The 26,758-nt window shown below is 40.0% G+C and overlaps 1 protein-coding gene across 28 annotated transcripts in view; it reads left to right on the forward strand.

The window, feature by feature from the left end:
- ANK2 (ankyrin 2) overlaps positions 1-26,758 on the forward strand; it is a 367,179-nt gene that overhangs the window by 269,779 nt on the left and 70,642 nt on the right. For 21 of the 28 annotated variants that reach the window (XM_062620855.1, XM_062620862.1, XM_062620861.1 and 18 more), the window contains 12 exons: positions 1,198-1,296; positions 1,464-1,562; positions 4,088-4,186; positions 4,823-5,020; positions 7,492-7,590; positions 8,062-8,160; positions 9,084-9,281; positions 10,780-10,878; positions 10,986-11,084; positions 13,704-13,802; positions 15,832-15,930; positions 21,397-21,469. In XM_062620855.1, the coding sequence (XP_062476839.1) occupies positions 1,198-1,296; positions 1,464-1,562; positions 4,088-4,186; positions 4,823-5,020; positions 7,492-7,590; positions 8,062-8,160; positions 9,084-9,281; positions 10,780-10,878; positions 10,986-11,084; positions 13,704-13,802; positions 15,832-15,930; positions 21,397-21,469 (1,360 nt within the window). Of the gene's footprint in view, positions 1-1,197; positions 1,297-1,463; positions 1,563-4,087; positions 4,187-4,822; positions 5,021-7,491; positions 7,591-8,061; positions 8,161-9,083; positions 9,282-10,779; positions 10,879-10,985; positions 11,085-13,703; positions 13,803-15,831; positions 15,931-21,396; positions 21,470-22,853; positions 22,935-26,758 lie in introns of all 28 variants that reach the window. The other 7 variants (XM_062620856.1, XM_062620858.1, XM_062620853.1 and 4 more) reach the window with 2 other exon arrangements.

Raw genomic sequence — 26,758 nt, forward strand, 5'->3', positions numbered from 1 at the left:
TTTCCCTTAACAGAAACTGACTGCAGAATAATATGTCACATGCCCCTTCCTACAAGCCAAGATTTCACTGATGAGTTTTGTTTACTGCTAGTTGATTGTTTAGCAACACTGATCCTTTTCGTTAGAAAATACAGCAGTTTTTCAGCATTATCCAAAATGTTGCGTGTGCTTTTTACTAAAATGTTCACATGTGGTGAATAATGTATTTGTTTAGCTTTAGGCACATGCTTAACCTGCATTAACTATAATAGCACATAGAAAAATCTTGAAGTCAAAGCCTGTAGTGCAGTTCAGAATATGAAGTTATACTTTGATTTGGGCTCCAATCTTGCTGAATAAGCATCTCCAAAGAAATGAGTGTGTACTGATGGCAATCATAACACTAAAATTCTTGTCTCACAATACAAAATGCTAGGTTGCACTCTTGATTTAAGATGTTCCTAATTCATTCCTGTCTCTGCCCCATTTATTTTTAAATCCGGATGAGGACTGCACCCTTGCTTCATGACTCAGCAGGGCAGAATTAAAGGAAGAAGGGGCACAGATACTTCAAGAATGATCACTGTATCATGAAACCATGGCTGAAGGAGTGATCATTTATTTAAGATACCTCACAGAATGTGCACACACACACAAACATGAAAACAGTGTACTGTAAATGCATGTATAAATGTAAAAATCAATAAATAAGGTGCTTGGATTACAAGATATTCTAAAATGACGAAGTAAGGTGCAATCCAGAAGTACTCTGTCCCTTTCCTAGAGAGGTATCAAATATGCTCTGTACGTTTCCAAAGACACTAAGTGATTCAAACTGATCCCTATGATTTCTTACATGTTACTTGTATTAGGCAAACTTGGGAACCACTTTAAGTCATCCTCACATACACATGTGCACAGCCTTCAGAACCACGTACATACATGTGTGCATGCATACACTAGGAAGTGAGAACAGTCATGTCTGTGTTTGGTTTTTGGAGGTGGAAGTTCAGTTTCTCTCCATTGCCTGAGAAGAAAGCAGCACTGCTGCTTTTTTCTGCCCCAGATTACTGGGAAATGTCTGTAATTCATAACCTGTTGTGCTTAAAGAACAAATGCTTCTGGTACTCTAACACATCTGCTCCCAGTGCACCAGCATGGAGCTGTGTGAAAAGCGTAGCTGCATGTTTTTGACTAACATGACTGTCTTTTGCACAGAATGGTTTTACTCCACTGCACATTGCCTGCAAGAAAAATCGCATCAAAGTCATGGAACTCCTGGTGAAATATGGGGCTTCAATCCAGGCTATAACAGAGGTAGAAAAATGTTTCATGTCCTGAAGAAGCGTTCCTTCTCTCTCTCCCCTTTTTGCTTTCTTTTTTCTCTCTCCTATTGTGCCTTTCACTTATGTCTTATTTAAAAGAAGAAGCCCCATCCCTACGCCTGTGCAGAGGAGTAAAACTGCTCTTGCTTTGTTTTGCAGTCTGGCCTCACACCAATACACGTGGCTGCATTTATGGGCCACTTGAACATAGTCCTCCTTCTGCTGCAGAACGGAGCCTCTCCTGATGTCACTAACATTGTGAGTATGGCTTTGACTAGAATCATCTGTGCAATACTTCCTCCAAAAAGGATCTGGCCTACCCTATAGCTCAACCAAAAGTCACATTTTAATGATTCCTTATGACTTTGTTGCATTTAGGACAAATTATTCCAGCACCTTTAGTGAAGCTGGGGAAATGGTAATTGTCTATGCATTATGAGCCATCTGTGGTTTCATGTATTCTTCTAGAGTAGGCAGAGTTTCCCTTAGAAACAGGCAAAGCTCATCAAATACATCACAAAATCATATAATCCAAGGCACAGGGAAGACTGTGTTTCCATTCTGAAGGATGAAATTTAAGCCTAAATGGCTCTAATTTCTACTTGCATAGCTTTACTGGCTGCCATGAAATTGCATCATTTGTGTCAGTGAAAAGGTATAAGATGCTTAAACTCTAACAATTAAACAAAAAGTAAAAATGCTAAATTCAAGATGTTCCTCTCACACAGGAAATTCCAGGAAGTGATGCCTTTTGAAAGAACATGCTTAAATCTAGAATATGTCACCTCTGGGAGGTAACACAAAATGCAGAACCTGACTTATCATAGAAATCAGTGTTTGTATACCAAAAATAGCCTAGTTACCAAGAATAACAACAACTAGAAGAACATGATGGTTTTCTGAGCTGTATTTCACAGGTATCTTACTGTTCAAATTTGTCAGTCAACTTATGACCACCTATCCTTTGACAGCAGCTTTTTACCAGACAATAAGGTTATAGATAAGTGTTTCCAAAAACAAACCAACAAAAATCTAGTAATCCAGGTAGTGGACTCATGAGTTTTCTCTCAATTAGAAAAATCTAATATGGAAAGATGTTGAGCACACTGAGATGTTTGCTTGAATCATTTGAATGGACTTTCCTTGACAAAGTCTCTTATTGCTTTCATACTTTGTAATAATCTTTATATAAAAAATTTATTGATGATGTGAAAGCCAACAAGGAATCATCTTGTAAGCAATTAAAAGTATTGTGTTACCAGACATCTGTATGCACAGTTTAACATGTTACAACTTATTCTACACAGGGGTCTTGGGTTTTACTTGGTAAGCTGGAGTTCCCAATTGAATTGCTAACTGTTTCCAAAAACTAAACTGCATTGCTAATTCAAGTACAAAAGGGTCTTTACAGAAATTTGATCTTTATAGTGTGTGAAATGTAAACCTTATTTGCATTTTAAACAGATCATTCTTCAGGTAATGAAGTTTATATGAATGACATTCTCTTTTAAAATTTGTAGCTAGGGCTGTGGGATTTTTTTGTTGCTGTCTGACTAATCACAACTGTTAATACAATGTTAATTTTAAAATGACAAGATAAATCAACTCCTGGTGAAGAGGATTTGCTTAAATTAGCAGTTCATACTAGTAGGCAAGCTCAGGCTCTTTCTTTTCCTACGTGTAGATGAAGGAGAAAAAGACATGATTGCTGATTCTGCTGCAAACGATCTCGTCCATTCGAGAAATGAACACAGCAGGGTGTTCATTGTGCCAGCTGCAGTTTAACTTGGTAGTGCTAGGGGTAAAAGCCTTAAAACAGATCTAGAGTAAGGAGAAGGAACAATTAACACTAAGAAGTAGTCGATCCTGCTGTGTTGTCGTAGAATCACAGCCTGCTTTGTGTTGGAAGTTATCTAGTTCCAGTCTTCCTGCCATGGGCAGGGACACCTTCACTAGACCAGGTTGGCCCAAGTCCTGTCCAGCCTGGCCTTGAACACTGCCAGGGGTGTTATGTCATAACATATAGATAAATGCAAAGCTCCTTGTTGTGGAACTGTCTCGCTGCCTAATGTACCAGCTGCACAGGGACTATTTTAGTCCACTTTAGGACAGTGATCCTGGAGAATGTTGAACAGTGCAGAGTTAAGCTAAAAACTCCATTGTCAAGAAATACTCAATTTCAGTTTTGCCTGGCAAAACTGTGCAAAAAGTAAATGATGTAAATGTGTATCATCCTATAGCCATCGTTATCCTGATCTGAAATTCCACATCACTCCAGTCAGCTTTGCAAAATTTCATATTCTCCTCCAAATTCTGTGGGCTACAAAAGACTTTCCGTGCTTTTCCAAACAAGATGCTTTCTATAGCCTGCAGGCAGAGCCATGCTGCCGAGCACAGATTTTACACATTTCATATGCTGGCTCAGTTGTGCAAAGCCATTGCAAGGCCTTTTAATGCTTCCAGCTCCACACAGTGTGCAGGAAGAGACCATCTGGAAAAATATCCCCTTCCATCTTGAGGCTCACATGCCTCGCAATCTCTTGAGAGAGACAAGCTTGATATACTCTTCTCTCCTGCACAGCACACAAGCTGATGCACTGTTACGTAGAAAGCGGAGGAACATGTGTGACTGCAGAATTTCCATAAGCCAGGGTCGGAAGCCAGGTTCTCAGCTGATGGAAAGGCAGGTCTCTGCATGTGTTGACATGGGGGGAATTTACACCGTCAGAGCTAAGTTTTGTCATGGAGGTTTAGAACACTGAAATGTTTTTGCTTTTCTGCAGCGTGGAGAAACTGCATTGCACATGGCAGCACGTGCTGGGCAGGTGGAAGTTGTTCGCTGTCTCCTGAGAAATGGGGCCCTGGTTGATGCCCGAGCCAGGGTAGGTGTTCTGCTTAAATGTGGTTTTTTTTGACTTTCTTGTACTCAGAAACACTGCTGAAGCAGAGCAGCTAGGGAGGAGCAAATTTTTTTTTTTTTTTTTAAACCTGTTGATTCAGTATTTAGCACACCCAGAAACAGTTCTGAAAACATTAACCTGTTCATGCGTAAATCTTCCAAAGAGAATGCATGTGGTGGGCTGACCCTATCAGCAGCTCAGTTGTGCTCAGTCATTCACTTACTGCGGGATGGGGGATAGAACTGAAGGGTGAAAACAAGAAAATCTATTGGATTGAGATAAAGACAGTTTAGTAGGGGAAGGAAAAAAGTTAAAAATAACACAAAACACACCGACTGCTCCCTGCCACAAGCAAAGTAAAGGCTATCACTTATCACCTCTCACAAGTGGACTGATGCCCAGCTAGTCTCTGAGCGAGAGCTCATTTGGAAAATATCGTCCCATAGTTTATTGCTTAGTATGATGTTACAAGGTATGGATTATCCTGTGATCAGCTGGGGCCATTACTTCCTATGATTTTTGCCAGACAGATGCATAGCTGGATCTGTGGGATAAACAGGGATGTTGTGTTAAGGGTAGTTCTACCTATGCTAATTATCTACTTGATTTGAGTTGTAGGAAGAACAGACTCCACTGCACATTGCTTCTCGCTTGGGAAAGACGGAGATCGTCCAGCTTCTGCTACAGCACATGGCCCACCCTGATGCTGCAACTACTAATGGCTACACTCCACTGCACATCTCTGCCAGAGAGGGACAAGTTGATGTTGCATCTGTTCTCCTAGAGGCAGGTGCCTCACACTCCATGTCCACCAAAGTAAGACAAAATGTCTGTATGCCAGTAGCACAGCGCATGCCTGTTTCATGAGGAACGCACTTTCACACTGAGAAGTTGAACGTGTTTGGGTCTTTTATTCTTATTTAACAGTGATCCTGGAGTGACCTTTAGACTGAAGTAATGATTTTCACATTTTGCTGTCTTCTGAAGTTGGGAATTTGGTTCCCAGTGGAGCCAAATGCAGATCATGATAAATATATGGCCCCAGCAGGTTTAAAATGTACACAAATACCTTGCTTCTCTCTTTCCCATTGTGTTACAGGTAGGGCTTTTTTGGACAAAATTTAAAAAAAAAGGATTGTTATCATCCTAACAGTTGTTTTTTGTTTGGTTTTTCTTTTTTTTTTTTTTTTTTTAAATGAATGGGCCCGCTTATTCTTCAATACTTTGTTTAATTAAATAGTAAAATAATTCTGGTGTTGCTAGCTGAAAGGAATGTTCCTGAAACATAGAAGTCAGCATCTGTCCAGCTACAAATAATGCTGAATCTATCTCCAGTGCTTCTATAAATGAGGTGCCATATGACACAACAGGCCATTTTGTCTGGGATTATAAAGAAACAAGTCTGCAGAACTGTTAATGTTTTATTAGCAAAAAATGTCTACCAATACATTCCTAACAAAGTGATAAACATGTAAGAAAATAGACAGCTGTGAACAGAACTATGTGCCAAGACATGTTTTCCAAATTTATCACGTGATTGAGACTCACTTAATTCTCACTATTGTTTTAGGTCTTGAGAAAGTACACCCAGTTTTACAGATGGAGCTAAAACATTTTTGAACAGTGGGTGTCTTCCAGGGTTTGGAAGACTAAACCAGCAATTTTCAAATTGTGATCCACGGATTAGTGGGAATGTGTGCTGTTCTCCTTTTATCCAGCTGTTAAATCACATTAGAATGGCTAAAAATACACTAAACAGTTTCCTTATTTCCCATATTGCTTTTTGGTAACTGCTTTAGGACTTCAGGAGCATTTTATAATTATGAATAGGAGAAGATGTAGTCCACTAGAAAAATCTCTCTACAAACATCTACAAATTCGTGAACTAGGAATGTTTGAGATTCCTGACATAAACTATTTTGAGGTGGGATTAATGGAATAAGATATTAATCATAGAACCATAGACTGGTTTGGGTTGGAAGGGACCTTGAAGACCACCCAGTTCTAGCCCCCGTGGGCAGGGACACCTTCCACTAGAGCAGGTTGCTCCAGGTCCCATCCAACCTGGCCTTGAACACTGCCAGGGATGGGGCAGCCACATCTCTCTGCAGCCTGTACCAGTGCCTCATCCCCCTCACAGGGAATAACTTCTTCCTAATGTCTAATCTGAATCTCCCCTCTGTCAGTTCAAAGGCATTACCCTTTGTGCTATCCTACATAACCTTGTACAAAGCCCCTCTCCAGCTTTCTTGTCAGCCTCTTTAGGCACTGGAAGCTGCTCTAAGGTCTCCTTGGAGTCTTCTCCATTCTGAACAAGCCCAGCTCTCTCTGCCGGTCTTCCCAGGAGAGATACTCCAGCCCTCAGAGCAACTCTGTGGCCCTCTTCTGGACTCCTCCAATAGGTCCATATCTGTAATGATAATAAAAATAATAACATTACGTATCACTTATGTGTCAGGAAAATAGATCATTGTAGTTCTCTGGAATTACTGTTAGGGCAGCATTTTATTCTGCCACCTACTGTCTTGCCTCCAGGAATTTTCCTTATGAACGTGTTGGGTTTGGGTTTTTTTTTGTTTGTTTTTTTAATTAAAAAGAACAGACAAAGAGCATGTTTTGACATAGACCTTACACCTGTGCTGTAGTGACAAACATTATTAAAACAAATAGAAAAGGACTCTCTTTAAAAGACAATGTTTGATGTTGCCAAAAACACTGCCATTGAGTCAGGTGCGAACTTTTTAGCTGCAGTTTAGGGGCTGCAGCAGAACTTGGTGACTGTATGGATACAAAGGTCCAAACAGAAATAATTTTACTTCCTCTACAGTAGGAGTACAAAGTTTGGAGCATTTCTCACTGAATTTAGATGGTGTTTCATTGTTGCTGGCAACAAGCGATACAGGAAATTCTTTCTGAAGCTGTCATCATGTGAACCTAAAAAGTCCCTCTGGTTTGGAGTAGAAATTTGAACAAGTGCCTTCGTTGCCCACACGCAGCAGACAATAGAGTGCATGTTGCTAGTAGAGTCTCTTTCAGAGAAAATGTCTGGGCGTCTGCCAGCCTGACTGCATATATGTAGGGAAGAATAACACAAGGGAAAGTATTTTCTTCTGTTTTACGCTTCTTAATGTGCTTTCAAGAGATGATGCTCTTTCTAGGTACGGCTGTTGATTCTTTGTGGCAGGAATATAGGAATAATGAGTGCTTAGTCTTCATAGTTTTTTTAGAGAGCTGTCAGCCTGACCTTTAACACAAGCATCTCTTCTTTATTTCCTGTAATTTTTCAGAAGGGATTCACACCATTGCATGTGGCAGCCAAATACGGGAGCCTGGAAGTGGCAAAGCTCCTGCTACAGCGTCGTGCCTCTCCTGACTCAGCTGGCAAGGTAGTAATGAGAAATGAGAGAAAAATATCAGCAGCATTTTGCATTCTTTCTTGGGGAAGAACTGTGTGAAACATGCACACAGAGGCTGTGTGGTGGCCTTGGCTTTGTGTGTGAGGGTCACGTTCCCTAAAGGGTGAGGGTTAGGTTGTGAAAACCGGGTGTGTGAGATCCCTGGCAGGAGGGTGGACACGTTTCTGCGGCTCAGGAAGTGCCAGTTCCATTGAGCTGCCCAAACTCTCAAAATCCTAATGTATAAACTGGGGAGGGGGGGGTGCAGTTCACCAGCTCTGATGCTGTGGGAATTGCTTAGCTCTGGGGAGACCTGCGGCCCACATTCACCCCACTTCACCGCTTCTCCCGCATTAACGCCCCTCCGCTCCCCCTTTCCGGTTCCTCTCAGGAACTAACGGCTCCATAACATCCCACACACCCCCTCCCCTTTCCCGCCTAACGGCGTAACCGCCCTTACAGAACGGCCTCACACCCCTGCACGTCGCGGCCCATTACGACAACCAGAAGGTGGCGCTGCTGCTGCTGGAGAAGGGCGCTTCGCCACACTTGACCGCCAAGGTGAGTGTGTTCGTGCCGCCTATCTGAGGGAAGCCGAGCGCTCACCCGCGGTACCCCTCGGTTAAATTCGCCTCTCAGGGCTGCGGTGTCCGGTGTGGTGCATGGGGAGAGCCACAAGCGACAGTTTCAGTAGGTTAGTTTGATAGAGATCCCGTTTTAAAGAAGTGCACAGACCTGCCAAACGAACACCTCCAAGGGGGGCTGTTTGCTGTGACTCAGAGCATTCCCTGCAAAGCCTGCTCTTAAGCAGTTAAAGGTGGGAAAGTTGCCAGAAAGATCCATCAATACCATTCTGCTTTGTCTAAATCATAGAATCACAGACTGTTTGGGTTGGAAGGGACCTTGAAGACCTCTAGTTCCAACCCCCTGCCACAGGCAGGGACACATTCCACTAGACCAGGTTTCTCCAAGTCCCATCCAACCCAGCCAAGTAGTTAATTCGATCCAAAAAAATCTCATTCCTCCCTCCCTCTTGCTGTTCCTAGCTGGTTCCATGACTGACACACATATCAAAGCTCCATATGGAAACGCACCCCTACCCACATGATCTGAAAAAGCATAATGCAGCGAAGACTGTGCACCCATCACAGAGAACGTTGCTCATCAGTCAAAAGTGAATATTTACAACATAAGTCACTCAAAATATAGGTGCCGAACCCTGGGTTGTCTGAAGTATCAGCTGAACAGACCTGCCCACCCGAGCAAAGGCTGGCTTTGTTCTGGTTTAGATGCTGACAGGTGGAGAAAGCAATGCAATAGAAGGGCCATGTGGGCCATGTCTGGCCTTGAAAATATAATGAATTCTCATCTCTAGTAGTAATAGGTAACATAAAAGAATACTATTTTGTGGTGCCTGGCTTCTTAGGTTGTGTGGCTGTTGCGGTGTTAACTTTATTCTCATTTTGTTCCCTGACTGGTGCTAGAACGGATACACCCCTCTGCATATTGCTGCCAAGAAGAATCAGATGCAAGTAGCGACCACTCTGTTGAACTATGGGGCTGAGACCAACATTTTGACCAAGCAGGGAGTCACTCCGCTTCATCTGGCTTCCCAAGAAGGTCACACTGACATGGTGACCTTGCTTTTGGAGAAAGGATCCAATATCCAGCTGGCAACAAAGGTACAAACCGAAGACAAAGTACTGTTCATGGGACTATATCGTAAGATGCAAAGTGCAGTGTAGGAATTAATGTCAGCTTGTCAGAAATACTCAGCTTCACTTCCTTGTGTATGTATTTGTGAGTCTGCAGAAGTGACAACAGGAGGGTGTACACTAAAAGTGAGAAGAGGATCTCTAGGACTGGCAGATGGATTGACCAGTTAACTCATACTGTCTAATAGCTGCCCTGGGAAACACACAGGAGGAGCTGCAGCTATTTGCCATGACCAGAGGAAAATGATGCAACACCGTTCTCTGGTAGAGAAGTTAGAAGAGGAAAGGCAGACAAAGAGAAAATGGTTTCTGAACCTTCAGGAAGGCATAACTGCAGTATTTCTGTGATACTGCAACCTTGCCGTCTCTCAAGTGTTTTGCATATATTCCTGAAATTTTACATTAGATGCAAAGCAAGAAGAATGTAAAATTCGGGAGTTTGTGGGACCATGGGTAGATTTTATGCATTCACAGAATGGTTTGGGTTTGGAGGGACCTTAAAGATTATCTAGTTCCAACCCTCAGATTTCAGAACATATATCAGATACCAGAGAGCTGCAGTCTAAAATAGTTCAGTGCTTTTGCAAGGTGCTTTTCCTCATGCATTTACCGTTCGGCCTTCTTTCCACGTGGAAGAAATTGACAGTATCTGGCAAATAACAAAATAACATTATTAGCACAGTAGCAAGGGAGAAAAATCCTATGGAGGACCTTTCCAATTTTTTTTGCTATTTATTTTTTATGATTGTACGTTACAGGTTTTTTCATAGAAAACAAATTCCTCAAAAAAAGACCACATTACTGTAGATATTTATAAGTCACTAGATTTATCCTGGCGTATATGTAAGTCTTACTTAAGGTCAAAAGTCTGCAGCTTTTGTTCATACAAGTCAGAAGGTTCAGGTCTCTCACTGTGTTATGCTACTTAACTAATGAGAAAGAAGGTGATTTACATTTCTCTTACAGAATTTGTTCCCTGCCTTGTTCACAGGCAAGTGCTCTGTGCATGATCACAGTGAGCTTTTAGTTAAAAGCTGTGTCCACTTCCTTGGCATCTTTGAATAGGATTTATTTTTGGAGTTATTTTCTTCTCTCTGACTTGTGCCTGTGGTTGTCAAGTTTCCCTTTCCTGTCTGAGGAGTGGGAAGCGAATGTACTTCCCTAATATATTAATGAGTTCCTCAGCTTCCCAAGTGACATTATTGTATAAAATCCACGCATGATCACTGATGCCTGAAAGTTTTACTCTGTGATTATGGTGATGTAATTATAGGAGAAACATCAACCCTACTTTGTTAAAAAAAAATCAAACCACTCATACTTGGAAGCTATAGTTAGGATCTCTTTATGTTTTAAAGATGAGAGAGTGGGAAAATCTAGATTTCTTTCCTCATGTAAAATAGACTTTATTCTTATTTTTAGCTTAATTTTTCTTCTATTTTTTTTTTGTATATTCCACCTCCAGACTGGACTGACATCCTTACACCTTGCAGCTCAAGAGGATAAAGTGAATGTAGCTGAAATACTCACAAAATATGGAGCAAACCAAGATGCTCAGACAAAGGTAAATCATGAAGTGGCTACTGTCTTCAGTGTGCCAAAGGATGCTACCTTTGTAAAAGGAATGTTCCACTGAGCTTGCAGTTTTATTTACTTGTTCTCTTATTTTAGCTTGGTTATACACCTTTAATTGTGGCATGTCACTATGGAAACATCAAAATGGTGAATTTTCTTCTCAAGCAGGGAGCAAATGTCAATGCTAAAACAAAGGTAAAGAATTTTTCATTGTTTGCTTTTGCTCTTTATTATGAGCCTGGTAACAGAGCACTAGGAATACATACCTTTTCACTAGGAAACTGTAATTATTGCGTGGTAGGTGTCAGAATATGGTGAGTGGTGATTGTAGCGGACCACTGCTACATCTCATCCTGTAGTGCTCAAAACAAAAAAGTCAGTTAACTCTTTGGGAGTATGAAAAAAGGGGATAAGAGAATCAGTTTCATTGTTTGTTTATTTTCTTTGTACTTGGAAACTAAGAAATGTGCGCTTGTTTCTGATTTCATTTACACATGGCTTATACCTGTGTGCTGTCAAACTAGTAAGTAACCGTTCAGACACTTTGAGGGTGATGCCAGGTTCTCTCCAAACTGCTGTGAAAAGAGTGGGAAGAATTACCACTGATCAGTGTGTGGGTGGTGTAACTCTGGGAAAGGAAGCAGCTGTGGTGTGGGAATGCAGCTTTGGTGTTTGTTTGTTTTTTGTTTTTTTTTTTTTGGTAGGAAATCTGGGCACACTGTTATTGACATGTTGGACCTGACTGCCTGTAGCCAAGGTCTGAACAAAATCTGATGACTTCAGCAGTTGAACATCAACAGCTGAATGTGATGCATTTTGTAGCAAGAATTGTCTGTCTTCTGAGTTTACACGTAGAGGTTCTGGTGACAGCAACAGCATGTTGCATCTCAGATACCATCCCATTACCCTTACCAGAAAGTGGAGGCTAACTTAGGAGCTGCAGAGCTTCAGCTTAATTAAAGCAGAATTGAAGGCAGTCACTACTAGTTTCAGATTGAATGTTTTGGGATCAATCTGAAGAGGCCTATTAATACTTCTGGTGACATACTTAGTAGTAAGATCCAATGAAAATTGCAGGCTTGTGGTCTGCTGGTTCCTGTGGCCAGCTGCTGTCTCCAGCTGTGACCTGTGGGGTGGATTTTTTTCCCAAAGTAGCTCTGTACAAGTACTGTAGTACTGGTAATGTACAAGTAGATTTTTTTAGTGGTCACAGCTTAATGTGGTAAGAAAGAGCAAAGTAAATAAATAAAAGATGCTGGCCCATCCCTGGTGAGATCACCCCACACCAATGGGCAAAACCCAGGGATTCCAAAAGAACAGGCAATGATACTAGGAAAAACAGCTGGTAAGAATCAATGAAGCAAATGCTAACAGGATCCAAATGATAGCTGCCAAGGTATTCAGCTTAGGTATTTGGAGGCTAACTGAAGGGACAGTGCCTTTAGTATTAGGTCTCACTCTCTAAGGGGCCACTGGGCCAGATTCTGAGGCTATTTCACTTATTTAGAATAATTTCAGTAATGTCGGCAACTTTGTATGAGTGTGTGAGGCAGTGGTTCTCCAAAATCTCACGCCTAGGGAGCAATAAAAATACTGGCCATCTGTCAGCTAGTACTGTGGACTGAGTTTAAAGAGAAAATCCATCATGACTGGATTCAGGATAGGCATGTTAAAGAATAAGTAACCCCTGTTGCAGCTTAGTCTTTAACTAGAGTAGAGAAAGCCCGAATGATGCTTTGTGCATCTGCAGTGAAAAATAATGTGGCTGAATTCTATTTTTGAATGACTGTACTAATATTTAAGTAAAGCTAGTGAATTTTCTTTGTGCTACAATCTACCGTAAAATCCTCCTGCTATTTCTTAGTAGTCCATGCATGCATAAATATAAGAACTGTAACAGCTCTGAACTATCACTATTTAATGAGTAGCGCAAAGCATTCCTGGCATCTGTTTGTCTGCAAAAGAGAGAACTCTCAGAGTGTGTTTTTCAGAGCCTGCCCCTAGGCTTTACGTAAGTGTACAGTGAGATCAACTCAGTGTTTTCTTCCAGTTTATTCTCTGCTTGCTTTCAAAGCCAATTGCAAATAATTTTGTAAATAAACTGCCTGACTGGACTTACACAATATCATCTCAGATCAACTATCTGAAGTACACTTGGGTTAACTTTCTGTGTTTTATCACCTTAGAATGAATCACTGGAGCAGATAAGTATATGAAGATAAGTGTGTTTATTAATACAGACATTGTGTACATGTTTTTAAGTGTAATTACAGCTTGTTCCAGCCTTTTGAAGGCAAAGCAAAGGTAAAATTGATTGACATTAGTAATAGGTATGTGTTGTTAGCCTTTTAAAAGCAAATAGTCTCAGATCATTGCTGTTAAAAATTATGTTTTTTAAATTGCCTCTAATACTTTAAAGGCAAATCTTGCACTAATATGTGAGAGTAAGAAGCATGTTCTCTGCCTCAGCTGTGATCCTATGTCTTTTGTGTGCCACTTGAACTTTACTGTTCCTCATTGTTTCTCCCTATGATTTAGGAAATGAGGGAATTATCTGTCTTTCTAGAAATTGTTTATATTGTGAGATGAAAGATGATTTGTGAATAAAAGTGTTTTCTTCCTTTATCTTTTCATTAATCTGGAGAAGGAATGTTATTAGTAATGAAGGTTTATTATCCTTTGGTTGATTGATGGCATAATTTCTTTTTGAGATACCTCAAAAAGAATGGAAGCAAGCAAGAGGAAGTGTTTAATCTAATTACTGGTGGCTGTTGTTCTTTCGTTTTTGCTTTTCATAACCAATGTGGACAACAGAATGGGTACACCCCTCTTCACCAAGCTGCTCAACAAGGCCACACGCACATCATCAACGTCCTTCTCCAACATGGGGCCAAGCCCAATGCCATCACCACTGTAAGTTGTGAAGTCCCAGTGGGAACTTGTTTCCCTGGACAGTTCTTTTCTTTCCTTTTTTAGGGCTTAGCCTTTATTATGGTGAAAGTATTCCTCATACAGTTGGTTGTCAGATGTGTAAATGTAACTTCCTCTTCTTTTCCTTATCATTTTAAGGTAGTTCAGATCACATCTCACTCACTGTGCCCTAAGCTTAAAAGTGAGGTGGGAAAACTGATTTCTGAGCTGCAGGGTCAGGATGGACACAGCTACCTACCTCTGCTGTGCTTGCTCAGTTGCCCTCTGCCTCACACATCTGTAAATTGATATCTCAATAAGGATTTTTCCAGAAGAATTAAGGGGAAATCAGAACCTGGGCTTTTCTGAAGGTGTAGCCCCAAATTTCTCTCCTTCTATCTACTGGATCTGTTTCAGGTTCTTACTGAGTTCACTGATGTTAATGCCTCCTCAAAGACCATCCGTAACCTCTGGCACAGCTCCTGCTCTGCAGTCAGCAGGAATGCAACTGTCCTATTTCATGTTGGTGTTGTTACTAGTTACCTCTAATTGGGTAACCTTTAAAATGCAGCCAGAATGGCCAAAACTCATGTCATTCCCCAGAGTGGATCGGGTTTCCGTGTACATACATTGTGCATGCTTAAATCAGCCCTAGTACCCTGTTTAGTCTTGGAATGATCACACTGACTAATCATCTATGAAGTTATCCAAAATAGCAGTTTATGCACCAGATTGTCATGCAAGAAACCATTGGAGTTAGCTTCTGGAGCTGTAGGTATTGGTGGATGTATTCAATTGATAGTCTAGATCAGGTACTAGATCTAAAACAGGTACTAGATCTGTCCTTGTCCTCACATAGCTACCTCTAGTTTGAGATTAGAGAGAATTTCAACCTGAGACATCTTGCAAGGGGATATGAGAGTGGCATAGGAGCAGTTAATGTGCAAGTGACAGTAGCAGGCAAATTATTTGTGCTGTGAAGATGCTAGTCTATTAATTCTGTGCCACTAATCCACAAATGGTGTGTTGCTTCAGGGTTCCTGAGATAGAGTAACCTAAATTATAGATAACTAATGCCAATAATGAAGCAGAGAGAAGCCCTCAGGCTGATAACCTGCGCACTGTGTGGTGGTATCACAAAAATCATTTCAGTGCAAAGAGCAGCATAGTGGCTTTCATTGGTTCCCCTGGTAGGCCAGTATGTTGTCCTTTATTCAGTACAAAAGAACATAAAACAATTCTGTGTAGAGCTTTTTATAAAGAATTAAGGAACATATACCTTCCTTCACTCCCAAGGTTAAGTGACAGAGGGACCAGGTGATGAAATGGAGATAAATTGGCCTAAGCACGTACTAAATTATCATTTTAATTTCCATTTGATCAATGGCACATCTGTTACCACAGACGTTTAAGTGGCAAATAAGTTTATTTAAATGGACTTTAATTTCCCACTCCAAACCTTAAATAGGTTGAGTTTGAGTTTGTTAAATGATTAGCTTTTATGTACTTTTGTTGGACATGGCATTTTTCTCGTAGGGAGGAATAGAAGTGTATGCTGACAATACAGTTGTAATCTTGTATTCCCCAAAGAGAGAATTGTACCTGATAAAGACTTAACAGTTTCAACTGGAAGTGAAACTAATATTTTCAAATACTTTTTTTTTTTTTTTTAATAAGAGTACTTCTGATGTGGAGCCATTTATGCAAAATAAAACAAACTTCTGCAGACCAGACACGTTGTGTATAGTGAAATTTGAGCACTAAAGGGTTAAACCATACAGTGTTTTTTTTTTAGTTAGCATAGCAGGCAGATGTAAGTGTGTTGTGTTACCATAGCAATCAGGGTTATAGTCTTAAAGAAGTTACAAAGACAGTCAGATGTAACGATGAAAAAACAGTGATTTTCCTAGGCTGCGCCTTGTTTTGGATGGAAATGCTGGCTCATGCAGCATTGAGAGTGAGCTCATTGGTTCAATTCACAATCCTCCCTCTCATTGTGCTCTCTCTCCCCCCTTCTCTCTTCTCTCTCCAGAATGGTAACACTGCCTTAGCTATTGCAAGGCGGCTGGGATATATCTCAGTGGTCGATACGCTGAAGGTTGTAACGGAGGAGATTACTACCACCACAACTGTGAGTTGCAGATGAATTCAAATGTCTCTCTTTTATTCAGAATGTTGTCTTTCTCTTCTTCCTTCAGGCTCTCTATGTATCTCTGTCCTTTTTTTTGTTTTCTGGTTTTAGCCCTCCTCTGCTTCCTTTTTTGCTGGATTCTTGCAAAAGTGCTGTAATGCTTTCAGTGTATCTTTTAAGCACAACAGGTTTCACTGAGCTAGGTAACAGAATTGGTGTGCATACAGATGGAAAACTATTCAAAAGCAGAGTAAAACGTTTTTCTAGGTATGGTCTCAGCTGCAAACCCAGACTTTCCAGAAGTTTGTGAATTGTCTTTCAGGTCCTGTCCTGTTTCTCTGTTTCTCTTTTCGCGTCTCCTTTTCGTTCTCTCCTTATGTTTCTACACTTCCAACACCTACTGAGACTCAACCATTGCAGCACACCACAGCAAGTTTCTTAGCATTTGGGGTGTACCAGTGATGGACTGGTGCCAAGCTTAAAGGTGCTCACTAGATGGCTCTGAATCACATCGATTGTGTTATTCAAGTCACTTTCAGTTCAAATAGATACCGTTTTTACAAAATACAAAAGAATTTTTCCTTATGTGCTCAGTCCTCTGAGTCCTCCACACTCTTAATAGTCTGTATTTTGACTTTAGGGCTTGTGTATAGCTTTGGCTGAACAACAGCAAGGTGGTTCTGTCACTTTAAACCAGGGAAAATGAATATATTCTGACACCCTGGGAGGGGAAGGTTTTATCTTCTTGGACCTTTACCTCCCATCTGTAAGTGTTCTAGCACGTAGGAAGGGAGAAAATTAGAAAGAGTGCATAATTTAAGAAATTGATTTGAATTTCCATTACTGCATTTTGTCTTGAAACGCTATTTTAAAGTCATACTGTTTTGTGGTTTTGGGTTTTTTTTTAATGCAAGGGAGATGAGCAGTCTAGAAAACATGTAAGATCTAGCTGTCACTTAGGAGCTTAGAGCTGTAAAAATCCACAGATTACTTGGAAGATGCCACTTTTCAACTGGGGAGAGGGTTAAAGGAAAGGAAGAAATCCAAAGTGTCTTCCAAAGGTAAACAAATGGGAAAATAATTCTGAGTTTGTCATGGGCTGACAGCAGGCCCACTGATAGGAGCAGAGGAAGATGGAATAAAAGTAACACGGCATAAGGTTCCAAATAGAGTGAGCCATAATTTATTAATGACCTGCAAAGGTCAGACTGAGTCAGGTTTGGACAAGAAATGCCAGCATAATTCCAGAAGTCTCTTCATAAAGACTGGACGTTTTTGATAGTTTTGATAGTAGTTGTTTCATGTTGTTTAACCAAATAGCACATCACACATGTGCGTGCATAAACACCTGTATATCTATTCAGAGATTTAGAAAAAGAAAACCTATGTAAAATTTTTGGAGAAACTTTAGCTCTGCAGAAGTATGATTTTTAGCCTCAGCTGTCACCTTTGCTGTGTCCTGACACACTTTTCCCATTTATGCCTCATATAAATGGTAACTTCCTTCCTATTGTGTTGCACTGTGGAGCCTCATACCTTCACAGTATCACAGTATCACAGTATGCTAGAGATTGGAAGGGACCTCAAAAGATCATCTAGTCCAATCCCCCTGCCAGAGCAGGAACACCTAGGTAATGTTACACAGGAATGTGTCCAGGCGGGCTTTGAATGTCTCCAGGGAAGGAGACTCCACAACCTCCCTGGGCAGCCTGTTCCAGTGTTCCGTCACCCTCACTGAGAAGAAGTTCCTTCTCAAGTTTAAGTGGAACCTCTTGTGTTCCAGTTTGCACCCATTACCTTGTCATATATAAGTATCTGGTACTTTGTAATAACAGGGATTACATGATGAAGAGACACCTGTGAGTTACTTACTTTGGATAAATGTTTTTTTAAACATTTAAGGTGATGTGTTTTTCTGCCAGATACCAGATGCCTGGGGTTTAGGACTGAATCAGATACTAAACTTTACTTGACCTCTAATGCTTGCATGTAAGAGAAATGTGAAATCTTGAACTGTGTCTGTGTGCAAAGTACTGCTCTTACAAGTCAGGTGTGAACCCTTGGTAAAGTCAGCAAATCTTTTAGCATGAATTTGTCTGAATCCTGTGCTTTAGGCATATAGAGAATATGATCCTCTGGTGGTGGTGTTCATGGTGGGGAATGTTGATTAAATGTAATTCAGAGCAAGTCCTAAAAAGGACAGCTAAATAAGAGGCGCTCCCTGCAATAAAGTTCCCCAGATGGTGTTGAGATTGGTGTTGCTAAACCAGAACACAGCCTTTAGCACTGGAAAAAGGTGCTGTCACTGTAGCTACCTCATTCTCTGAGGTTGTAGCTGAGTGATGCATGGCGGATCTTAGATGGGCTGATGCTTTATTGACATTCAAGTCACTGGCATTTGAGATGAGGAACAGTCTCCAGTGCCAAGGCTTTTGGTCTAACTTTGAACAAGTTTTCTTGTCACTTGCAATAGTGTTACTATCAGTGCAGCCACATGAATATAAAGCAACAGAGGGAATAAGCTGCACTTATATTTACTCACAGATTAGATATATATGGGAAATAAATCAGAATAAGCCAGACTTTCAAAGTTTGTCTATGCAATTAAATTTTGGGATATTTACACAAACAGGTCTAGTCTTCCTGTGAACAAATGAATGTAAGAGGAGCTTTGAGGTTGTTCACAGTATACTGCCATTGAATGTACATACAGGTTTATATACCTGAATTACATACCTGGATTATTCTGTGTCACCAGTTGAAAATCTGGCCTTACAATCTGTCTTAAATACAGAAGCATTCAAGTAATTGAATTCTTAGTGGAACAGAACAGTATGAAGTTTGAGAAATATATATTGAGCAATTTTCAAAGTGGGGCAAGATATAGATTTTAAATTTTGGGAGTATTTGACACTTCCAATGTGCCTATCAGTTACAAAAAAAAGCAAAACAAAAACCACAAAACAAAACAAACCCCATCTAGTATTATAGTAAAAGTTAATTAAAACCCATTAATTCGCAACTTTGGTTTGGAATTGATGTAGAATCCATGATTCTTGCTGAGTTCAGTATTCCAGAGATTTTTTGTTCTTCCAAAACATGCATATGCACGCACACACTCTTGTAATTCTGCTTTCCAAACTTTGTTTCAGTTGTTAAATTATGTAATAATTTTCTGTGACTAGAGTGAAAATCAGAAATATAATATCATTACTTCTGTGTGAATAAATAATGTCTGTGAGCCTTAGTCAGAGACCAGATTGTTATATAGGGGCCTGTAAAAACCTGATTTAGGAATAAATTGATATCATGATAAATGATATCATATTATTAGTTACTAGCTACTAGGGCCTGCAGAGGTAAGTTAATCAAAAGACCGTGTACAACATTTCTCTATACCTGTGGCTTGTAGACTATTGTAGTATCCCTTCACATCTGTGTTCTTCCAGTCGAAGGGATTATGTATGTAAAGGTAAGTTGGGAACTCCAAGTTCTGGAATAAACTAAGGTTAGATACCAAGTTCTCTTAATTAAATTTTGGTCATACGGCAGACAAACAAAACCTAGCATTTGTGACTCTTAGGCAGACCCTTTCATTTCCCTATCTTCAGAATTTGATCACCTCCTCCTGCCTTCGTTTCCTTCCTCTCCACCCCCCCCCACCCCCCCCCGCCCCAACTTTTCAGTTATTTTATGCAGGGAACATAGAAACTGTTGCTGTACACTTTGTGTAGATGTCAATTACAATGCCAGTAAATTGGTACTCACATATTATACTTCCCACTTCACCTGAAAAATACACAGCCAACTTCACCTGCGTTTATTCCTTTAGCCCAGTGTCAGTGATTTTATTTTTAATCTAGTATGTATTTGTTAACTTAATGCTGTATTGTTGAAGAGATGAGGTCAGCGTTACCTGAATGAGAGTGTACTCCCCATCTGCCATTCCTGGCAGACATTTCTATCTGAGGAAAGCCTTGGAAATGCAGGGGAGGGGGGAAGTCATACTGGTCAAGGCATTGGGTGAGTATAAACTAGCTTTCAACACAAAACGTGTTATGAAAAATGCTGAAAGAGAAATAGTGAATTTTCTTGAATCATGGGTAAGAGGGAATTCAGGAGGCCTGATTGGGATTGCCATTTGAAGGGAAGGGTATTGTTCTTTCCCCGTGCTTCAGAAGGGTGAATTGAAAACTTCTGTCACACTTAAATAGAATTAAAAGAAGTAAAGGAAGCTTTTAAAGCAAATTTCCAAAGTAACTGCACTGTTGGTAACTTTGTTATTTATAAAAGTGCAGTATGGTACAATAACCAAGAATGCGTCTTTGTTGCTTTGTTAGAGAACAGTAAAACAGAATCAGGAAATACCTAGTAGATTTTGTGCAACCAAAACTGCTATTGACTTCCCTGCTTGAAATCAATGGCAGTGGCTGTTTTCACAAAAGCATATTGCATAAGGAACTTGGGATATGGCTAATATTAATTATCCCTCTTTCACTACTTTTGCATGTAATGTTAATTTATGCTCAATAGATACCATCTCCAGTGGGGAATGAAGTACTGCCTGGGTGGGAGTTTTGCAAGATGCATTCTCCTGACATCCCTTTCCATGCCAGAGGGGCACATCTCCTCCAACATACCTGAAAGGACAATGTGTTGACACCCCTCCACGGCTCCTCAGCTCAGTGGACTCCGGATCTGGGTGGAGCCAGGGAAATACTGATTTTTCTAATGTGACTAATGCTTTTCTGATCACTGCACTTTATTAAGTCCTCCAGTGCTCTCAGGCTTAAGCAGTGTCCTCCCAACAGTCCTTGATCCATACTTGTTTTGTATCACAATATTTTAAGCTTTTAGGTGCACAAAACACATCAAAATCTTCCAATAACTTTTTTTTATCCCTGATGTGTATGTGATTTGGGGGAATATATGTGATTTATGAAAAGGCTATCATTAATATGCAGTGTAGTCACTTTTTGGGGGGGAGAGAAATGCTTCAAGTGATCTGTGTAAATCCCTCACATCTTTTTGTAGTTTAAAAATTTCACATCATTCATAACTTCATTTCCAAATGCTTTACGATTTAATAATTTCCATATGCCACATACAACTTTCTGAAGCTCTTGTGTAGACATTACCTAATTCATTTTAAAATCATCTTGGAAACATCAAGCTGAATTGTTCTACATGCATCAATGCTGAGAGCTTTCTTTTCTTTTATTCCTCTGACCAGCTCGTTATCTTGATGTTTTTGTACTTCTCTGCCAGAATAAATGTTACCTTATATACAGCACTAAGAATAGGATCTTCTGGAGTAAAAATGAAAAAGAAACTTACAGGAAGAGGAAGCACATTATAAAATGTCTTAGCAGATCCCACTGCTGTTGCTGTTGCAAATATCCTGCTGTAAGCTTTGTTGCTTCTTTTGGGTGTTTAATTTGAGGCTTGATGATTCTGTCTTTGCAGACTGTGACAGAGAAGCACAAGCTAAATGTACCTGAGACAATGACTGAGGTCCTGGATGTTTCAGATGAAGAAGGTGAGCAGCTTTGCTAAATTCCTGTTCCATATCACTTAACACAGGCTCCAGATAGCTGCTGAAGTACTTTGCCATCCTCATTTTGTAGTGCTTGAAATGAAGTTCTATGTAATGGCCTTTTTTAATTATGTAATCACTGTGGCATTTGAATAAAAATGCCCGAAGTTGACCCAAAGGAAAATTCTGGACCCCTATATCTTTTTCAGAAAATATTTATCTGAGCCAAGTCAACAAATCAGTACTTTTCTCGACTTGAGATTTTAGAATTCAAATGTAAAGCTGTCCCATGTAGGTCTGGGTAGATCAATTCAAATTGAGCTGGGTTTGACCCTCCCAGAAAGAGGAATTTGAGCAGTAAATGTTTTGGATCAATGCCACCTATTGCAGATACATATATCTAAGAGTCCTGCCTAATTGGAAATATATGTGTAAATACACATAAGGTGGAAGGTGAGGAGACTTTTCCCTTGAGGGAGCTTTTGGCACACACGACTGACTCAGGTACGTTTTGACATGAAGTATCAACATGCTAATAGGTTTGTCACTTTGATTTCAGAGTCTGTTGTATGTGCAGACAGGAAGCATATGTTGTACTGCCCGTATGTACATATGTTGTAAGTCCCAAGAAAGTATCTGTGAACTGGAGGGATTGATGAAGTACCATGGTTTTATACAGCACAGAATGAAGGAAATGGCTTTAAAATGTCCCTTTCTAAAAGGACACAAATGACTTCTTCTAAATTTTAATCACAGGCATCTTATAATATGACACAGATTTGCAAGAATTTTCTAAGTTCTTTTTTACTCTTGTCAGTGTTAATATTACATCATCTTACATAATGCCATTTTATGGTTATTAATTCATGCAAATAATTGGTAGAGTGACTAGTTTCAGAAAGACATAGGGATTTAGTAACACAGGCTGCAAGGTTGGGTTATTTTCTTTTACAAAGGATATAAATGCACTTATGGTTCTAAATGGGACTGGATGTTAATGGCATTCATGTTCCTAAGTTGCTCGTATTACTTTTTAAGATGGGATTTATGCTGATAAATATATTACACTCTTGAGAAGCTATGACGCCTAGGCTTTAACAACTACTACTTTTTCTTTAATGCTTGCAAAGCTGCAACTGGAAGCAAATAAGTGTGATTCAAAAAAAATTATTTTCTGCTGCATCATGATTAGGGAAATTATTTCTCAGCTGTAGTTTTGATACATTTCCCCTATTTGACAAACATGCAAGTACGCGTGTGATTACTGGTCTTAACATTTCTATAGCCTTGTGTTCATTTTGCTGAATTTTCTTCCAGTCTTTTAAAGTACTATTTAACTGTCTTTAAATTCAGAAAGTCTATTCAAAACAATTTGTATGTTGTACAGCTTTTAAACACTCTGATGATGAACGCTTCAGTGATGGTGAAGCATGTAATGGCACAGGTGCTGCTAGCAGAAGTTCCTGGAGTAAGACTGACAAACTTTCTGGTTTTTGTTTAACTCAGATTGTTTTATTTTTTGTGTTGAAGCAACATGAATTTGCTTAATCTAGGTGCCTAACACTGCTCCTTTTTGTTACTTTTGAAGTGTGGTTGTGTGCGTGTTTCCTGAAAGGTGGGAGGAAGAAAGGAAGCAAGAAAATCCCAGGTGTATTACTTGTATCTGGAATATGTTGGCAGAACTTACTGTGGCCATCCGGCATGACTAATGCTCTCCAGTACTTTGAATTAACATTCTCTGCTTTCTGTTACCATCTGACATCTCCTGTTTGTCAATAGCCAGCATATACAGCACAGGTACTCTGGCATGTTGCTGCTCAAGGCTCAGTACTGAGCACTTCCACTGATGTATGCCTCTGCGATCCCACTGCAGGTTTTTAAGGTTGGTCAGTTAAAGCACTTCATGCTATTGTCCTTGTAAAGCCTGTTTCTACAGGCAAAACATTCAGGATGTTGTGAAAATTCCTAATGTAGATGGTACTTGTCACAGGAACTTAAAATGGCTGGGGGCAGGAAGACTGCAGAACTGGTTTAATAACAAGGATGAAACTTTCAGTGATAGTGTAGTCTTTATAAGAGGCTAGCGAACAGATTTCTTTAATGCTGTATTTCTAGCTGCTTTAAAGTGACACAATATGTTCTGAAATAAATTAACATGACATAGTAAACCTGCCAGCTGTAATTGTAATTATATAATTTTATAATTACATAATTATACAATTATGAAGCTGAACACAAGAATACTTGAGCAAATAAGTATTTCAGGTTCCATTGCTTATCACTGGAGATAAGTATTTTGCCTGGGAGGCAGTTATATTTCATAGTTGTATGATATTAGGTTAATAATATTGTATTCATATTCCTAAAACAAAATCAAGTGCAATGGCCAATCTTTGCAATATAAAATAAAGGACCTTACAATCTATCAAATAGCTCACTTGATATGTGAGGTCCTCCTCTAAAAATATTTTAAAATATTTTGAATGGACTGAGAGTCCCACTAGTTCTTCTTTAACTTTTATATAGCATTTGTATGTTTACCAATTTGTATTATTATTCAGAATTCTTTACCTTTTTCTTTACCTGAAAAAAAAGCCCTAGTCTTTGAACAGACTCAGATATTTTTAAAAAACAAAAAAAAACCACTTTTTTTTTTCTTAAATTTGATTACTGTTTTTGAGCTGATAAGTATCAGAGCTAAGTAGAAGTGTGTTGTGTATTGTAAAGGAAAGAGAAGCTTGCATGCCAGTAACAGATGCGATGAAATTGGATTCATAAGCTTTTGTGCAAGAAACATGGAAGAAGTGAAAAAAATGAGATTTCATAGGCTAGGAAAAACATGATTGTAGAAAACTCCTACCTCATTTGCTGTAAGCCTGTTATGTGGTCCTACGTGTATTAAATATTCTGTGCCATTAATAAGTGTTTCCTGCTTTGTGACCATCAAGGCCAAAGATTTATCAACACAGTTTTATTAAGCAGTTTATTCATACATCACCATAGAATGCACACATGCACATATGCGTTACTGTACTGTGTTTTTACAATAGTCTGCAATGAAAACTACTGAGGGATAATCATCCATTGTTATTTGCTCAGTGCATTTGCAGTACAATCACTGTTCAGAAGAGGATGGCCTGATCTTGCAAGAAAGATTATATAGTTTCTCCTTGAGGATGGGAATTACCCTACAGATTCCCCCAGGACTAGCTGTTGAGTGTTCTGATTTCTGAAATACCTGTGTCAGCAAAAGTGTTTCATGTGGACAGTGTTGTGTTAAAAACCCTGTGAATTTTTACCATTGTCTGGCTTAGCTGTTTGTATTGCTACAAAGTTTGGTTTCTTTAAAGCTGTTGCCACAGAAGAAGCCATTTGCACCTGGGGGATACTTACAGCAGTAAAGGGCTGTTGCTGCAACACATCTTGTGAAATGTATTTTAGTGTCACCTGCAGAAGTAGTGAAGTTAGAATCATAAAATCATGGAATAGTTAGCATTGGAAAGAACCTTAATATCATTTAGTTCTTGCCCCCCTGCCATGGGCAGGGACACCTCCCATTAAACCATGTCACCCAAGGCTCTGTCCAGCCTGGCCTTGAACACCACCAGGGATGAAGCATTCACAACTTCCCTGGGCAACCCATTCCAGTGCCTCACCACCCTCACAGTAAAGAACTTCTTCCTTATATCCAATCCAAACTTCCCCTGTTTAAGTTTTAACCCATTACCCCTTGTTCTATCACTACAGTCCCTAATGAATTCCCCTTTCCCAGCATCCTTGTAGCCCCCCTTCAGTTACTGGAAGGCTGCTATGAGGTCTCCACACAGCCTTCTCTTCTGCAGGCTGAACAGCTCCAACTTTCTCAGCCTGTCTTCATATGGGAAGTGCTCCAGTCCCCTGATCATCCTCATGGCCCTCCTCTGGACTTGTTCCAACAGTTCCATGTCCTTTTTATGTTGAGGACACCAGACCTGTACACAAGACTCCAAGTGAGGTCTCACAGGAGCAGAGTAGAAGGGCAGGATTACCTCCTTCGACTTGCTGCTCATGCTCCTTTTGATGCAGCCCAGGATACGGTTGGCTTTCTGGGCTGTGAGTGCACACTGAAGCTGGCTCATGTTTATTTTCTCATTGACCAACACCCCCAAGTCCTTCTCCACAGGGCTACTCTGAATCTCTTCTCTGCCCAACATGTAGCTGTGCCTGGGATTGCTCCAACAATCAATTGTTAAGCAATTGTTAAGCACAAGCAGATGTTCCTGTTAGGGCTGAGTCAGTGTAGGCACACAGGAAGTTCTAGAAAAGGCAGGAATCTTTTTTTTTTCTTATTATTCTCCCATATATTAATGTTGTATTGAGAAGCATGTAGCTGCTCCTCTGTACTCATTCCATGCTTTATTTTTCTGGCATTAGGGATGCACAGGCTGTGGATGGTTTGTCTTTCTGACTCCCATGTGAGATAGTGTAATAATGAAGGGCTGTATATAGAGGATACAAGAGCAAGCAGTAAACCAGGTTGTTGAAGAGCTCTCATTTGTGTCTGTTTGGGCCTGCTCATCTCCTGCTCTTTTCTCAGTCCAGTTAACTTTCAAAAGCTCTGGTTTCACTGTCTATTTGAGGCTGAAGTTCTGGCTGGTGCACTTTCCCACATCCTCCGTTACGTCAGCACAAATGTTTCACCATGTGGTGAACCAACCCAGAGAACTCATCTGTCTGAAAATTAATCTTTTTGTTCTGACAAATTGTTTTTCGGCCAGACTATTTTTGCAGGTAGTAGGGAGTAGAAAGGCTGAAGTAGAAGGTGAGACACCATTGTCAGAAGCAGCATGGCCCTGAGATGGCTACCCATTAAAGGTCAGTTCCCACTGCACAGTAATTAATGCTGACATTTCAATTTCAGAGAAGGGATAGACAAATGCTGAGTGAACAATCATGTGCAAATAGCCAGTGGAGCCTCAAAAATCAGCTGGAATCACAATGTCCAAAGAACAAAAAATTACTCTTTCCTGAGGCATGCTTGTCGAAAAGTTGCTAAAGAGCCAACCCTATGCTTGCTTGAGATACAAGGTGATATTGCTGTTGGTTTGTTGTTTTTTTTTTTAACTTTCTTTCTTTAGAAAAAATTACAAATAATGAAGTCATCTTAGAGAAAAGGTGATGAGGACGTTGAATTTGCTGAAGTGTTTCTGAAAATGGAAACAGCATCATTACATGTCCTTAGATAATTTATAAAATAAAATCTACGTTAATGCCTAAATACAGTGATGACCCACTGCCAGATTGTTGTTTTAC

The sequence above is a fragment of the Pezoporus occidentalis genome, unplaced genomic scaffold (genome assembly GCF_034315485.1).
Source record: "Pezoporus occidentalis ecotype Australia unplaced genomic scaffold, CSIRO_AGI_Poc_V1 ctg224, whole genome shotgun sequence".
Classification (NCBI taxonomy): domain Eukaryota; kingdom Metazoa; phylum Chordata; class Aves; order Psittaciformes; family Psittacidae; genus Pezoporus; species Pezoporus occidentalis.